At 33.6% G+C, this 18,662-nt stretch overlaps 1 protein-coding gene across 7 annotated transcripts in view; it reads right to left on the reverse strand.

Moving 5' to 3' along the window:
• Positions 1-18,662, reverse strand: part of LOC150104349 (acetyl-CoA acetyltransferase, mitochondrial-like) — a 504,637-nt gene that overhangs the window by 389,463 nt on the left and 96,512 nt on the right. For all 7 annotated transcript variants that reach the window (XM_090396312.1, XM_090396309.1, XM_090396310.1 and 4 more), the window contains one exon: positions 18,279-18,313. In XM_090396312.1, the coding sequence (XP_090252438.1) occupies positions 18,279-18,290 (12 nt within the window). In that variant the 5' untranslated portion in view covers positions 18,291-18,313. The remainder of the gene's footprint in view (positions 1-18,278; positions 18,314-18,662) is intronic.

Genomic DNA, 18,662 nt, shown 5'->3' on the forward strand with positions numbered 1-18,662 from the left:
TTGTAGTAACCCTTGTTCAATGCGGTACTTATATAATGCAGTTTTGACAAAAACACAGTCTAGAAATTGTAGTAACCCTTTATCTTTTCATATATTTTTCACCGCGTGACTTAAAAATCAAATTTTATCTTCGTTAAATTTGTGTCTGCCTGTATCGCGCAGGTAGTTATAAGAAACGAATTTATATTAGGGGAAACACCCTTTAGCATGCATGTACGTCTTGTATACCATATAAAGTGTTTATTATTGAAAATTGTCTTCGGTTTTTGCCAGGAAAGCGCATTAAAAATCATAAGTGTGTTATCTCAAGTTGAGCACTTTATTTTCTGGTGAGTTACATACATAATATGTAGTGCTTTTTTTTTTTTTTTATGTAAAAAATTAATTTTATAGTAATGGCCACAAATTGCATTGAAAGGGGAAAAAATGAATATTGAAAAGAAAATTCGTCTCGAAGGAAAAAAAATTAAAATCATGGATTGGTTGAAAAATGGAGAAAAACCAGTTGTTGTAAGGAGTTTGAATTTAAATGAATCAACAATTCAAACAATCAAACACAATGAACATAAAATCCAAGAAAGTGTTTACTGCTGGGACAACGGTAAGTGCAAAGCTCGTTGCTCGTGTATGCAATTTTCTAAGAGAAAAATGAAGAAATCTCTAATGATTTGGAAAGAAGATGTACTCAAAAGAAAATTCCTTTGGATGGAAATCTTATTAAACAAAAAACTCAACGTTTATAAACATTTATAATGCACACCAGGTGTTCAATGCCGATGAATCCGGGTAATACTGAAAAAAATGCCAAAACGCAACTATATTTCGAAAAATGAAAGATCAGCTCCTGGATTCAAAGTTTCCAAAGACAGAATTACTCCACTGTTTTGTAGTAATGCATCAGGTGATTACATGACAAAACTAATGTTTATTAACCGATCCTCAAATCCTCGTGCTATGAAAGATTAAAATATGCACTTATTTTTATTTTGCCTAAAACATTTATGCATTACATGGAATGAAGCTTAATTACAATTTGTAATTTTTATACTTTTATATTATGTATTTATGTCATAGTTTATATGTTTTCTTAACTTACATGAATTACCTGAATTAAATAAAAAATTTTTTGTTGGATATGTCGTTGTTTATATATATATATTTTTTTAAAAACCGATTTCGGAACATAACCCTACTTTTTGTATGTGATCTGAGTCTCGCATAATACGATTTATATAATGCGGCATTTCTATGGAACCTAACATCCGCGTTATACAAGGGTTACCTATAATTCATTATCCTGATAATCAGATTTCAATCGCACCTCTTACTCCCTGAATGACAACAAGAGCAAGCATGAATTTCAAGACCAGCATTCGCCTCTGGTTGGGCATACCATTACTTAAAACAGAACAGGTTATTTTTTTGCAGCACCCACCACTTGTCAGAGATGGGAAGAGAATTTTGAATTTTATATAATTAATGAATTAAAGTACCATTTATGGAAGGTTAGAAAGAAACATGGATTTGAAAACCAGCAATATGACATATAAATGCTTTAAACAATAAATTACATGATAACCACAGATAACTTTAATGAAATGACAGTACAGATATTTCGTACTAAAAATAACAGTACATCATCAGTGCGTAGAAACAAGAAAATCACAGGAACAGGAATACAAGGTGTATACAGCAGTCAAAAAGGCTGGTCGTTTACCATTCTTGAACATCCCTCTCATATGCATAGCCTCCAGTAATTTATTAACCAGTGTTTATCGAAAACCTACCTTTACTGGCAGATACATTCATCAAAAGTCTGCTTATCACCTCTCAAAAAATTGGTGTTATCAAGTCTTTAATTAATAGAGCCCATAAGGTATGCTCCTCTCCCTCAAGCTTACAAGAACTACTCACTATCAAAACATTAATGGAATTTAATGGTTACAACCCTAATCAAATTCAGCAGATAACTGACTCCTACGTTCCAACACCTCAGGATTCTTCAACAGACTGCAGGGTTTCAAATCCCTTATATTTCTGTATATTCCTGGCATCTCTGAACCAATTGGTAGAATTTTGACGATGTATCATCTCATCAACCCATATTTTTCTATCAATAAAATTTCTCATCTGTTGCCATCTACAAAAGACAAACTGTCACCTCTACCATTAGCTGGCATTTATCAGATACCTTGTGAATATAATCTAACATAGTTTGGGCAAATAGGCCATTCTGTGGAAAAAAGAATTAATGAACATCAAGATTATATCAAATACATGAAACCTCAAAAGTCTGGTCTGGCACAACATAGTATTGACACTAAACACAGTATCCAGTGGGATGAAGCTTGTCTTCTCCATAGAAGCAGGTTTAAATATGAACGCCTCTTCAAAGACAGTTGCGAAGCCCTTTTACATTGCCGAAATCTGAATCAGAACGACAACTGTCTCTCTCCCCCATTCCAATGGGGGGGAGAGACAATGATGGTTATGCAAGATAAGAATCTTGCATAACCATCAAAAACAGTTTATAATAATATTTTAAATAATATTATTTATTAATATTAATTTCTATAGATTCAATCTGATTATCTTTTTCCGTCAGCTTACAAGTAGAATTATGTTCTCCATGTCGGGGGACTAGCCTGACGATGGAATAGTTCAGTGGTAGGGCTGCTACCTTAAGGCTTCTGAACTAGCCTTCTTCCAAATTTAAACCCATAGGAGGAATAGGGTATATTGAAGGGGGAAAGAGTAGATTATAGAAGAATTACAGTAAGGTTTATAGAGAGGGCATAGTTATAAGGCCAGAAATGAAAAGACCCCATGGACCTCGAGTACTCTATTAGCATAAGGGTCATAAAATAAGAAGAGTTGCTGATAAGGCCTTATAGGAAAGATGAAAGTGAGTGGATCTTCCTCAAAGTAGAAGAGGATAGATCCAGCTAGGGGTCCATGAGAGTGCCACTTCTCTTACAATCAAGATGATTGCCCCTAATGGCCCTGTTGGTCCACGAGTCCTTATTCAGTATATTCAGACCACCCAACCATACAAACACACACACACACACACACGCATGGTAAGCTCCCCTATCCGCCAGTCTCCCGAGAGAAGTTTATGAGAAAAACTGCAAAGTATACCCTATTTGATCACAAAAGAAATGAAGAAATTATGAAAGAATTAAACCAAGAACCAGTAATAGAAAAAATAAAAAATATAAACATAAATGGATGGAACACGTTCAAAGAATGAAAACAAAAAGATTACCAAAACAAGCCTTAAAGTACAAGCCATTAGGAAAAAGAAAACCAGGACGTCCTCTTAAACGATGACTTCTAAGGCTGGAACAGGCCATGCTAGGCCTAAATCCTTGATACGCATGATGATGATGAATATTAATTTCTAGCACATGGCAAAAAGTTTTTTAATTGGTAAACCACTGACTGCTGTATGTACCTTGCATTCCCATTTCTGTGATTTGCTTGTTTCTGCAGACTGATGATGTACTGTTATTTTGAATACGAAATATCTGTACTGTCATTTCATTAAAGTTAATTACTGTGGTTATTGTGTTTATTGTTTATAGTCATGCCACAGGTACCTTTAAAGATTATACAAATGCTTTATAATATTGTATTGTGAAATTTTATTGTTTAGTATTTTTCAATTTTTGTATTTAGAAAGAAGCATTCTAGGAGATAACTTTTTGACTAGATGGTAGACCACACACATGCAATAATCACCATGGGGGAAATAAAATTCAGTCTATTTTTGCTGTGAGAGGTCTTTTAAATGGTTCTATCCTCTTAATTCAATGTGGTCTTATGGTCAATCACAGGGATGACTGGAAAGCAATCCCAGACAAAGAAGGCCAACTCAAAGCGGTGAACTCAGATAAGGCTAACCACCTGGATATCAGTCATCTTTGAGCTTTAGTTTCAAATGTAGTTCATCTATATGAGATTAGTGAAAAAGGAAAACTGATAGCTTTTGTTTACATGATGATAGTATGAGATATAAAACAGCTGAGGCCTTTTCTCTATCTATCTGTCTTTTCTTTCTCCTAATACTATCAGGCTCGCTTGCACTCCTAAACTAACTACTTTAGGCCTATGATAAGCACCCCTGTACTTTTTCACTCAACAAAGGTCAAAAACCAGTCTGGATAGTAGCTCTTCCCATAATGCCTAGCATTATACTTGTCCATAAGGATATGTGCTTTGCATAACTGGATACTAAGGCAATTGATGTAAAGTCAGCCTCTATATACAAGTAATCCAGTCATGAAGTTACTTCATGCACAAACTTTATTTGCTTACAGTTGGATAAAGGATGAAACCAAGAAGATAATTTCTTGTCATTCATCTTCAAATTTATGGCATAACCAAGTGAAAAAAAAAAATTTCAACACTCTATGTTCTACTGTGATATGAAAGGAACAACAGATGATGGACAAAAGAAAAGAGAACACAGAGAGAGATAGATAGATACATAAAAAATGGATAAAAGAAAAAAGTGAGAGTTATGATTCCCTTAAGAAATAAAGAAAATAAACATAAGAAACAAATGGTGATCCTGTAGATTCCTTATTGAAATTCCTGTTGAGAAGCTAATGTACTTTCACTGTTGTGATTTTTGTTTTTTTAATGAAGATTGAATGGAATTGGATTGAATTGGCTGCTTTCTGTGTTTTTATGGAACTGACAGTTATCAAATAAAAATACAGGGATATTCCAAAATAGTTGTATTTTGTTTCATTTCTGGATAGTTGAAGTTTATGAGAATCGCATTCTGAATGCCTGTTTCAAACAGAAACTCAATATGCCCATATTGAAACAGCTGAACGGACCAGTATGAGTTATAATTTTTTTATGTGATTGTGTGTAAGGAAACTGTTGCTATTGTTTCTCTTAAGGATTGATGAAGAACATACATTGACTTTCCAGAACAAGATAAAATGATTTTATCTTAAAATCATAAAATCTGCCAATACAGATATATTTTGTATTTAATGGTAGAAAAGATTGGATTTCATATTATGAATGTGTATGAGTGAGTGAAAAGATCACTATAGTTTTATTGTATATGTCGTGTCATCTTAGTCAATCAACATTTTACAAGTAGTGTAAAGACCTATCCTAGTGCTGACATTGGTTCAGACCATAATCCACTGGTAGCAGAACTCAAATTAAGACTAAACAAAATCCATAAAATAAGACAGATGAAAAAACTAAATTTAAACAAAAAAACTTAAAGAATGCAAAATTGGAAAAATAAATTAATAGCAAAATTACTTGGAACTCCAATGATGATGAACTAGAAGTGAATGAATTATGGAAGAAACTAAAAGAAGAATTATTAAAAATAAGTACAGAAATACTGGGTTATAGTACATGCAGAATACAAGCAGAAGAATTGGATGATTACTGAGATCTTATCCCTTATGGACCAATGCAGACTGTATAAAGATGCTTCAAAACATTAAGAGATATAGATCAAGATAAAATCTAAAATAAAGAAAGCCAAAGAAAACTGGTTGAAAGAAAAATGTAATGAAATTGAGGATCATACAAAAAAATATGACTTCAATCTTCACAAAAAAATGAAAGAATTCTCAAGATTGCTGAAATATGCTACTTAGGACTAATGAAGAAGAGATGATCCTAGAAACATCTACAAAAAATAAATAAAATAAAATAAAAATATGACTTCCATCTTCACAAAAAAAATTAAAGAATTCTAGGGATTGATGAAAAAAAAACAACATCCTATGCTATTTAGGACTAATGAAAAAACGACATCCTATGCTACTTAGGACTAATGAAGGAGAGATAATCCTAGAAACATCTAAAAAAAGAACAAGTTTGGACTGAATACATTAAGGGAATGATTTTCTGATAATAGAAAAGACTTAACAAATTCAAGGAATATAGTCACAGGCCCACCTATCTTGAAGTCGTCTGAAATAGTAAAGATGATCAAATTATCAAGCAATGGTAAAATGTGTGAACTTGATGAACTACCAGCAAAAATTATTAAACTAATCAATGACAATAATTGATAAAATTATAAAGTTATTCAAATAAATTTATGACAATGGTAAACTACCCTTTGACTGGATGAACTCTATCTTCATTGCATTGCCTAAAAACCCGGGTACAAAAACTTGCGATGATTTTAGATTGATTAGCCTAATGTGCCAGATTCAAAATATTCCTAAAAATTATTCATAACAGAATATACCAAAAAGTGATCTTATTAGTGAAACTTAGATGACCTAGGAACAAGAGAAGCATTTATGCTTATGTACAGGGCTGGTTTCATTGTTAGGCGAATCTAGGCAATCGCCTAGGGGCGATTATTTATTTTTATAAATATTCACATGTGTAGGTGTACATGTGCTTTAAACTTTAAACTTTATATTTGTTTTATTGATTTTGAAAAGGCATTTGACAAGATCCAGCATAATAAACTCAAACATCTTAGAACAACTAGGCCTACATGATGAGGATGTTAGAATCATTTAAAACTGAGGTCAGACTGCACCTTTCCTAACAGACAACATCAGGACAAGCAATTTTGTTAAACAAAATTGTTTAACAAAAGTCTTATTTCTCAAGGTCTTAGAAGGAAGAAGTAATCATAAATGGCCAATTAATAAATAACTTATGCTGTGCAGATGATACTGCCTTTAATTACAACAAATTTTCAAGATTTTCTCCTAGAATGTGTCAACAAAGAAAGCACAGAATGGGCCTAAAAATTAATACCAAAAAAACAAAATATGATAATAAGCAACAACCATTTGATAACAGCCGACTTAATTCTAAATGGAAGTAAAATCAAACAAGTGAACAAATTCAAATACCTAAGATCCTGACTAAATGAAAGTTTGGACTGCGAAATGGAGATAAGATCAAGAATTGAAATTGCAAGAGTCCTATATCAACATGAAACCCATTTTATGTAACAACGACTTAAACATTGAAATTTGAGTAGAAATAATGAAGTGTTACATATGGTTAAGTTTACTATATGGAGTTGAAACATAAATGTTAAGGGAAAATACAATAAAAAAAACTGGAAGCCTTTGAAATACTGATATCTAGAAGGATGCTCAAGATCCCATGGACAGAAAAAGGTGAAGAATAAGAGGTACTGTAAAGAATAAATAAAAATGAAGAATTAATCAATATTGTGTAAAGAAGAAACACTACCTACTTAGGAGACATCTAACAAGAAACCATAAACATAACATTTTCCAGGTAATACTGGAAGGTAAAATCAACGAAAAGAAAACCTGGAAGAAGAAAATATCATGGCTAAACAATATAAAAAACTGGACTAAACTGAACACAGAGCTCTTAATCAGAGCCACTAAAGAGAAGCAAATTTGCCAAGGTGGTTGCTGAACTCCATTAAGAAATAGCACTTAAGATGGTTTGTGTGTGTGCGTGCGTGCGCATACACACAAAAGACAGTGTTCGAGTCAATTTTAAGTTATGGATCTCAGCATTGGGTTAGAAATAAAGTACTTGATCAAAGACCACAGATATTAGAGTTCTAAGAAAGATTAGGGAAGTAAACAGATGGCATCAGTGGAAGAATCATTAAAATGAATATATTAGGAAGGAACCTTATATTGTTAGCACTCAAGAATGTGTGAGCAGGGCTAATCTAAGGTGGAATGGTCACTTAACAAAATGGAAGAGGAAAAGCAAGCAAAACAAGTGTCTGATGCCAAGATGGCAGGCAAAAGACTCAGAGGAAGACCAAGATCTAGGCAGACTGATTAAGTCAGAAGCACCTTAGAATAAATACGACAATACTGGAGTGCTGACAATATTTCGATATACTGACACATGTAGGGAAAAAAAAATATTTTTTTTATTTAAAAACTCCAATATATTTCACTCAACGTTATCTGAGTTACACTGGATGAAATATACCAGTTTTGTTTTTTTAAATAATTCCCTATATTTTTCTATGTGTGCAAATATCTAGAAATATGTCTAAATATGTTGGAGGAAAATTGTTGATAGCAAATAAATAATAATATAAACTTAATCATGTAGTACTCTAATAGTAGCCTATATATCCTTTAAGTGTACATATAGGAAACTAATATTAAAGTTGATAGAACAAAGAAAAATGTTAAAGAATAAACCTGAATATAAAAGCATGAATAAAAAAATAAAAAAAGAATGCAGGAAAGCCAAAGAGGAATAAATGTACAGAAATAGAAAACCTTGTCTTGAAAATACTTCATGCGCAAACTTTGTTTGCTTACACTGGCTAAAGGATTATAATTTCTTGTCAATTATAATTAATTGCCAAGTATATAATTTCTTGGTATCTTGGTTTTAGTAAAACCAAGGGGAGAAAAGTTTCAACAATAATTCATCCTATCTCTTAAATATCAAACATATACGTTTGTTTTCTATCAGATAATTAAACTAATCTCCTATTCTTTCCATGATTTCTTCTTCATCTTATTATTATTATTACATGGCTATGGAATCCACAGAACCATTGAGGAAGACTCAACATTATGATAAGTACTATCCAATATTCACACAATATCTATCATGATTTGCTTTGAAATGATTCAGTAATGGCTCAGACCCTGGCAACCTATTCCACTCATTCACCACTCTTCAAGCAAAAAATCTAGCCTTGCTCAATTTCCAAGAATGATCCTGGATCTTCCACCTTGACCAGACTTAAAACCTTTCGGTAATTTGCATCTCTCAATCATATCCTTTCCTGCCTATCAACCACTTTCTGTAATCCACAAATCTTCAACCTATCCTCATAATGTGCATTCCATAGACTTGTCACCATCTTGGTTACTCAGTTCTGGATCCTCTGTACCTCTTTCTCATCCCCAAGAAACCCAGGTGACCAGATCTGTACACAGTAGTCAAGAGGAAGAAAGATCTTATCATGCCCTTATAAAGAAATATAATAACCTACTTATCTCTGCTCTTCAGTAACCAAGTAATCCAATGAGCTGTTTTAGCCACTTTTACAACATACCCCCTAAGCTTTAGTTCTCTATCAACTAACACTCCCAAATCCCTGAATTCAAACAATTTTCTGGAATACAATCCTATAGTACACAGCTGGTAATCTTTATATCCCAAAATGCACAATCTTACACTTTGCCACATTAAACTGAATCTGTTTTCCTATGCCCACATGGCAAATCTCTTTCAATCATCTTTATTAACAAATGCTCTACCCAATTTTGCATCATTGGCAAACAGCTGAATATTTCCTTTCAGATCATTTCATATGCCATTAATATACAAATTAAATAGCAGTGGGCTTGTGGTATGGAACCAATCACAGGCCTTCTACCAGACTATTCTCCTGAATAACGAAAGGACTTGTATACACCAGACAGACTACATTTGAATGGTTTGGGAGTTAGATATTTGGAGAAAGTGTATTTAGTGAGTGCGTGGTAGTGCAAAACCTGGGAAACTAGAGACATTAGGGAGGACGAAATCTAGCATGCGTCTGGCCACTTCTGTGATAAATGAGCATGAATACAGTAATGATTATGCAATGCTGAAAGAGATTTCACAGTTCTCCAATTTAAATGGGTTGGATGGGTGCAAAAGGACACTGAAATGCATGATGAAATGCACGAAACCAAAAGTATCGGGAATAAGGGTGAGGAATTTTTGGCATTGGTAAATTCAATTTGGCCAAAAAAGTATATGCATCACTGAGACCTGATTGACTGAAAATGATAGTTACAGGGATAGAATGTAAAGGACATTGTATTTTCAGGGAGGAAACAAGAAAAGGACAGGGGAGGTGGGATATTGCTGATGATAGCTGCAGAATTACATCATGCCTATCAAGGATTTACGCCTAGAGTGGCCTGATCTGGCCTTAGAAGTCATCGTGGAATCTCTTAAGAGGACGTCCTGGTGTTCTTTTTCCTAATGGTTTGTAATTTAAGGCTTGTTTTGGTAATCTTTCTGTTTTCATTCTTTCAACATGTTCCATCCACTTGTGTGTATATTTTTTAATTTTTTATTAAACTACAAACTCATTAACTTCATTTCAGCTGTTATTAATCTTTGTCTTTTTGTTTTATTGTCCAGATTTCACTTCCATACAATAGGACTGGGAGGCTAACGTATTATATGCTTTTAGTCAGGTTTGTTTATGTACTAAGTTTGGTTTAAATATAGAGTTAATTACACCTGTTATTTTTAAATATTATGCAATTTTTAGGTTTATATCTTTTTCATACGTAATCATACATCCTAGGTAGTTAAATGAATTCACCTGTTCTAAAATCTTGTTATCTATTACTATTTTAGTTCTTATTGGATCTTGTCCTTTAAAGGCCATCGTTTTTCATTTTTCTGTTGATATTATCATCCCATAATCTTTGACTATCTCATTTAAATTTAAAACACCTTTCTGTAAGTTATCTTCAGAATTTGTAATTATTATTTGGTCATTGGCAAAAAGGAGAGTGTTTAAGTTCACAGTAGGAGAAAGTTTAATACCTTGATGGAAAGTTTAATACCTTGATGGAAATTTTTATTCCATTTTATTATTATTTCATTTAGATAAATATGAAAAAGAGTTGAAAAGGGGTCTGAAAGGGGGAAACCCTGTCAGACTCCTTGGTTTATCTCTCTTGTATATAATAGCTCATGATTTAATCTTATTTGTATTTGATTATTTTCATATATACTTATGATAGCTTTCAGAATATTATTTGGTATTTGTCTTGCTTTTAATATGTTAAATAAAATGCTTCTTTTAAGTTTGTCAAATGCTTTTTCAAAGTCAATAAATGTAATATGTGTTTCTAAATTGTGTTCTCTTCTTTTAGGCAGAAGGCTGGATCTATACATGATTGTCCTTTTCTAAATCCATTCTGTACTTCTAAAATAAAGTTTTTAGATTTCTTTATTAGTTTGTTATTTAAAATTCTGTTATATATTTTGTAACAGGAATTTAGTATACTTATACCTCTATGGTTTTTAGGGTCATCTCTACCAGCTTTTTTAAAGATAGGGATCACAATTGCTTTTTTTCCATTCTATTGGTAGGTTACTAGTTGAATAGATTTTATTTTAAAATAATAGGAGTCTTTCTTTGAACCTTATTCCTGCATATTTATACAATATTGAACCTAACTTATCTTCTCCAGGAGAATTTCTGTTTCTTGTTCTTTCAGGCTGATTTCTAATTCTTCTTTATTTATTTCCTTTTCATTTTCATTAAATATTTCCAGGTTATCTTTTTTAAAATATTTATCTGTCCAAAATTCTGTATAGAAATTTAGGAATTCTTCTAATTTCAATTCAGTGTTTAATTTTATTTTCTTTAGTATCTGTACTTAAGTGTTTCAAAATCTTATATACATTGGGTCTTATTTTATATAAATCATGTTCTAAATTAGAAACAAATTTGTTCCATGATTCTCTGTCTTTTTCTGACTTCTCTTTTAGCTATGGCTCTTATTCTTTTATATTCTATTTCATCTCCTAATCTTTTTCTGTTTAATCATTTATGACAGGCTTCTTTTTTCATTTTGATTATTTCTTTGATTGTATCATCCCATATCTTCAGTTTTTTTCTTTTATTGATTTTTTGGGTCTTTCCTAAGCTTTCATTCGATGCTGTATTTAGTATAGCTTTTATATTAAGCCATTCTATTTCTATTTCTTCATTTTGTTTTATTTTATCTAAATATTGGTTAATTCTTTGTTCATATAGCCATTGTATATTTGTGTCATTTAATAATTTAGTTTTATAAACAAATGTTTTAAATTTTCTTCTGTTCTTGTTATTAGTAACCATTTAGGTGGTAATCTTAATTTTATATTAATGTGGAAGTGGTCACTACTTATTTCATATCCTCTGTGAACTCTAACATCTAAAGATAACTTTGATGTCTTTTCATTTACGATAAAATAATCTAGTATTGATTTCCATCCTCTTGCTGTCCATGTATTACATATGTCTTTATGTTTATAGAAAGAATTCATTATTTTAAGATTATTATAAACTACAAAGTCTATAAATTTTTTACCATTCCTGTTTAGAGTATATTCTCCATACATTCCTCTATTATTATTAATTTTTTATGTTTCCAATTCTTGAATTTAAGTCTTCTACTAATATTACATAATCATTTTTATTTGTTTTATTATATATATTTTGTAACTGATTATAAAATTCAATATTATCCTGTTCTCTTCCTTCTTCTGGGGCATATAAACCAATTATGGCTTATTAAATTATCTCTATTTATATTCTAGCTTCTATTATTCTTTCATTCCATAATTTATAATGTTTTTAACTATTTTGAAAGGGAATTATGAATCCAAATCATAACACCTGCTTGTGCTCTTTTGTCTCTGTCAACTCCACTATATATTACATTAAAATTTTCAGTTCTCATGGTTCCTTTTAATTTCCTTTTTTTGTTTCAGTGATCACTGCTATTTGAAAATTTCTTTCATTTAATATTTGGTCTAATTCTATTTCTTCATATGCTATTCCTGTTATGTTCCAGTTTGCTATATGTATTATATTTTGTCATTTCTATTTTCATTTTACCTTTTCCATTCCAGGGTTAATTACAACCAATCTACAGAATTACAACCAACAAAATTAAAGTTAGAGGATATTAGGTTTGAGAGAGATGGTTCATTTGAGGCTGTCTGGTGTGAGAGGCAAATAGGACCTCCCCCCCTCCCTGGTCTATAGCAGCACAGAAAGATGCCGTATATCAGAAAATCAGCACTTGCCATGCACAAAGTGTAGGCCAAACAATTATTATGGGAGACTAATTATGGGGATATCAATTGAAGAGAAGAAAGGGAGGTATAGGAAAATGGAAGTGGGATTTATACAGTTGCTAAGGGTAATTACATGAAACAACATGTTATAGAGGGGACAAGAGGTTTGAGGGTGTTGAATCTAATAATAGCATTAGAAGATGTATCCATAACCAAGGTAGACACTTTGCCTCCAAATGGGGAGAGTACCGTACAGTTTTGTTCTGGAAGTTGAGAAACATGTGGAGTTCCCTGTCAAGAAAGAGTTTATGTTGGAACAGTGCCATGGCTTGAGAAGCTACAAGGAAAGAATATCAGGAGTGCATGGCAAATGGTCACAGATTGCTTGAGGGTAGCAGTATCAGACTGCATACTCAAGGTCAGGAGGATAAACCAAGTTGGAATTAAGTGGATGAGTAAGGATATAAAGCAAGAGCTGCAAAAAAAAAAAAAAAACATTGTGCAAGAAATATAAAGTGAAAAAAAAAGTGATCAGCATGCTTATGAGCAGTACAAAGGCAAGCAAGAAGGGAGAGAATTAGCCAAACAGGCCAAAGTAAATCCAAAATAGTTTGTTTCATTATCTAGCAAGTAAGAGGAAAAAATCAGTATGACAGAATGACTTTAAACAATGCTCATAGTAGGAAGGTGGCTGAACCAAAGAAATAGTTGAGTTGCTGAGTGATCATCCAGGTGATGATTTTACAGTTGCTGATGTTACAGAGATGCATATTAACATTGAGATAGATGAACAGAAGGCATTCAGCATATTAAAAAATATGAATGTGACACAGCAGTGGGACCGGATGGCATATCAGCCTGTGTACTACATGAATGTGCAACACTGCCTCTGACAAAGTTGTTCAATCTAAGTGTCATCTCTGGCAGGTTCCAAGTGAGTGGAAAGAGTGTAAGATAGTACCATTGCATAAAAGGTGGCTCCAAGACAGAAGTAGTAAACTGCAGACCAATTAATATAGTGGGAGTGGTTGTTAAAGTACTGGAAAAGTTGGTGAAAGGTAAAATACAATAGTGGGTGTATAGGGATGCAATACTCTATAGTGGGCAGCATGGTTTTGTAAAAGGTTGGTCTTGTCCTAGTAACTTATTCACTAGCATGGATAAAGAGATGGCTGACAGACAGACAGAGAGATAGTGGAGTACCTCAGGGTTCGGTACTAGGGCCACTACTCTTTAATTTTTAAACCAATGACATAGGGAAAGATTTAAAAGTAGATATTCAGTTGTTGGCTGATGATGCAAAACTGGGGAGAGCAATAGTTGAAGGTGATGTAGATATCCTGCAGGATGATTTAAATAAATTGGCATTGTGGGCAAAGGATAATGATTGTTAATTTAATGTTGCAAAACGTAAGGTTATGTACTTTGAGTCAAAAAGGTTGCATATGGTGTATCATATTGATGGTATTGGTTGCAGGAAATTGATGAGGCTAGGGACTTGGGGATAATGGTGGACAAAGGGTTAAAGTTCAGAGAGCATATTGCAAAAGTTGGTAAAACAGCTCAACGAATTACTTAGATGTTGAAGAACATGCTAACAAGTCAAGATAAGGAAGTTATCACTCTTTATTTGGCCACATCTTGACTACTGCACACAAATTGGATCACCTGGGTTTCTTGGGGGCCAGGAGAGAGAGATGGTTGAAAAGATTCAGAGACAAGTGACCAAGATGGTGATAGGTCTGTGGAATACTCCCTACAAGGGCAGGTTGAAGGTTTGTGGGTTACAGAGTTTTGTTGATAGACAGAAAAGAGGGGACATGATAGAAACTTAAGATATTAAAGGGGTTTTATAAAACTGATGCAAGTAAAATTTTTCAACATATGACAAATAGTCAGAGAACTAGGGGCCATTTGTGGAAGTTGTGTAAGAGTGTGGTTAGTAGGGGTGTGCGGACCAGATTTTTTTGGAGAGCAAATGGAATGGATAGGTTAGGTTACCACCTCTCCTTGAATGGATTCAATGAGAGGTGTAATAGGACTTGTATGATGGTTGGTTTGGGTCTTCCACAATGAGTTTCCGGACTCCATGGAGATGCCATAAATAATAATAAGTGACAGTCTGATACCTCCTTTTCAACCACCATGTTATCCATTTCACCAACTTCTTATCCATCCCATGTGCTGCAATTTATTTATCAAAATTCCACATAGTATCCTGTCAAAAAGTCTTTGCAAAGGCCAGCAATATCACTCAATATCTATTACCTTTACCCAACTCAGCTGTCACTGTATTATAAAAACTAAGTTACTAAGGCATTAACTACCCTTCAAATGTTGCCCCCATACAGTATCCCTTTCCTGCAATTTTCCCTTAACTTTCCAGTACCTTGATCACCACTCCTGAGATTCAGTAATTTGCTACATCAGCCTTCCATATGCAAAGGAACTAAGTTCCACTCTTTTCATCCTACTGTGACCAACCCAATCCTACCTATTGATTTTCATGCCAAATATGTTGCAGCAGTTATTTAATTATGGAATCCCATACTTGTACTGGATTTATTTAGACATCTGTACATGAAGGGGTGAGTTGAATATTTCCAAATGTGATATAATACTACTTTCCTTCATAACATGATCCATATAGCTTATGAATAATCACTGAGTTAGCATGGACTTTTGTCTGCCAGTTCATTTTGCAATGAACCCTATTCACAGAACTGTTTCAAATCTAATTGCTGACTTACAGTTTAATTGTAGGCTATACACACACACACACACATATATATCTTCTTCTTTCACTACACGTTATTCCCACTTCCTATGCAGGGTCCATGTGTTACTTAGATGCGACTTCTTGTTAGTACCACTCCCAGCCGACCTGTCACCTAGCCTGCCACTGGGGGGGATATATTTTGGATTGTAGCAGTGTATGTTCACAGGGCCGGTTTGCCTGCTTGCGGGATGAAAAAGATAAACTGGCAGAAAAAACCCTACTGCCCGCGCCCAAGACCGGCTAACTTGGCTATGGCTGAGAAAGATCCTCAAGTTCCTCGCATCGTCGACGGGAATCGAACCTAGGACACTCCTTCCCCAGGCATATGGTTGCAAAGCGCAAAGCCACTAGGCTAACCGTGCGGACACACATATACATATATATATATATATATAGCCTACAATTCAACAAAATTTCATATTGCTTTGCATTATGTTCTATTCACAACATATAATTGCAGTGTTTTAAAAAGCTTTTCTCTTAACACCTTATCATATGCCTTTTCCAGATGTACAAAACCTCAATACATATCTTTTATATTCCCATGATTTCTCAACTATTTGTCTTAAAACAATCTAATCCCAACAACCTCTAAATCCAGGCCTAAACTGGCTCAGATTGTTTTCAAGTTTGTTTCACAACTTTTTCTTAGTCTATTTTGAAATATGCTTAAAGTATGCTCAGTGGTGCGAGTTGTGTTGAAACACTGAGGACAAAGCAGTGGAATAACAGACAACAGGTATGAAAATGTGAGTGAACACAAATAAAATGTAAAGGTGACCAGTATAAGAATGACAGCATGAATGACATGGAAAATGAAGTGTTAGTTATAATGAGAGAACGATATGGAATTTTTCAATGAGTCTGAGAAGAAGACATGTAAAAGAAGAGAAATATGAAATATGAGCATAAGGGAAGAATTTCGTACAAAAACCGCCAAGATAAAGAGGAGTACTTGACGAGAATGTGACAAAATTGTGCTTCCTAGGTGCAAACATTAATGATGTTTAGCGAGGTTATTAAGATGCAGAAAGGTAAAATGAAAGAGTCAATCATTACTCTCTTAAGCCCCAAGCTAATAGAATAGAATGAGATTAACAACTTTTCACCAAAAATCAGAAAGAGGAAAATTTGGTCCTTCAAACAAATGCTGTCCTCTTCAGGATGAACAATGCCTTTTACAAAGGGCACCATGAATCATTCAATTCTTTTGCTTCACTTTCATAGTAACATGAATGAAACAAAGAAAGGGAAACAGGATATTCTAGATGTCTTTAGTAGTTAAGTCTGTTAGTGAAAGCTAGGTGTGATTTTGCATATTTAAGATGGGAATCACTGCAACCACATTTGTAAAGTGATTAAAAGATTTGCATTTTTTTTTCATGCAATTTCTACATGCAATGTGAAAAGACAACAGAGATGTGTACAGGTGGGAAAAAATCATCCCAACTCCTACACCAACTATAACCTTCACAGTTTCCACCTCCCATAAATCACTATTCAGATTTCCTCTAGGCACACTACATAAAACAGTGACAACATGCTATCCAGAAGCTAACCAGTAAGCCTCCTAAAAGCCATTAATCGACAGTTTATTTAATAGCGCATATACAAAGTGCCTATGGAAATGCCATCTGCATACATGGGTTACCCAGAAAATGAATGTTATAAAAGTTTGATTACAGTCACCAACTACAGGAACTATTTCTAGGTCTTTCTTCTTCCAGACCCCAAGATAGTCAATCTTTGGCGCATGTTAGTAATGTTCCCCCCCCCCCCCAAACCTACACTTTTAACCAAACATCAAAAATTGACCACAAAACTCACACTAGTAAGACAATAACACAGTAATACAAGTTGTATGGTTTAGGACCACAAGATAACAGTAGTTTTCTGCAGTCCATCCGAGAGCCTTGGTTCACTGATAGCGTGTGCTTGCTGTCAGCGAATGTTGAAGTGTGCCTACCTGTATTCAAAAAAAGGTATCTGTTCCCTTCGAGGTATAAAAGGCATTACAGGAGAAGAGGATATATATATATATATATATATATATATATATAGCAGTCAAGTGAAATATTTGTTTTAAAGCAGCACCCTTTGGGAAGGAAAACAAAAAAATGTTAATACTTTAAACTGAAAACATGTTTCATGTAGCATGGTAGAAGAAATGGATAAAAAGAAAATTAGGGCTTTCCTTTCAAAGTATAAGCATAGTTTCAATCATGTCAAACCTCAAAAAGTGGAAGTGTTAAAGAGGACAAAAAATTTATCTTAACTATGCTCTTTTTCAGGTTATCTTGGAAGTAGCGGAATAAGATACATTTCCGGCTTTTCTTACCATTCGTACTATAGGCTTACACTGCATAAAATAGTTCCTTAAATTTTTTACACTATCGCATTGTGTTGTATTTTGTATATTATTATTTTACTATTTCCTTACTTGCCGATGCTAGAATTACATGTTTCATACCATTAAACTGTTACAGGGAACTTATTTTTGGAAAATGCAATTATCTATCACATGGTCTCAGATGATCATGCTTCACTGTTGCCATAGTAACAGTGTACTAATATCCCGCTGCCTTCGGAAGCAGTACTGCCTGTAGTATATTTTTCTTTACTTCCAAGATAACCCGAAAAAGAGTACAACAAAGTTACAGATTAAAAATTCAGATAAACTGAATACCATATTATACTATAAACAGACACTTACATTCACTGTCATCTTTGATGCAAGTTATTTTCAATCTGAAAAAATACAAGGAAATGAATTTTGTTTATCAAGATGGCATTAAAACAATAAAATACATTTATTAATACCATAATTCTAGTATAATAAATAAGAAAAAATTCATCATTATGAAGTAAGTATTATTTTACCTATAATATTCTAGTATCAATATTATTATTATGATTCAGGCCTCCGTGGAGTCAAAAGACTCATCGTGGGAGGTCCTTCCTAGAAAACACAAAGTCTATCATACCACTCGTTGACCGTTTGTGCTCTCAGCACTCTAGCAGGAAATGCATCCCATAGCTCAACCACACTCCATGCAAAGAAATCATTCTCACCCTCTTGATTACAGCTTCCTTCCAT

Source organism: Typopeltis vanoorti, chromosome 8 (genome assembly GCF_054136105.1).
Source record: "Typopeltis vanoorti isolate ZY-2024b chromosome 8, IOZ_Tvanoo_1.0, whole genome shotgun sequence".
In the NCBI taxonomy this organism is placed as follows: Eukaryota; Metazoa; Arthropoda; class Arachnida; order Uropygi; family Thelyphonidae; genus Typopeltis; species Typopeltis vanoorti.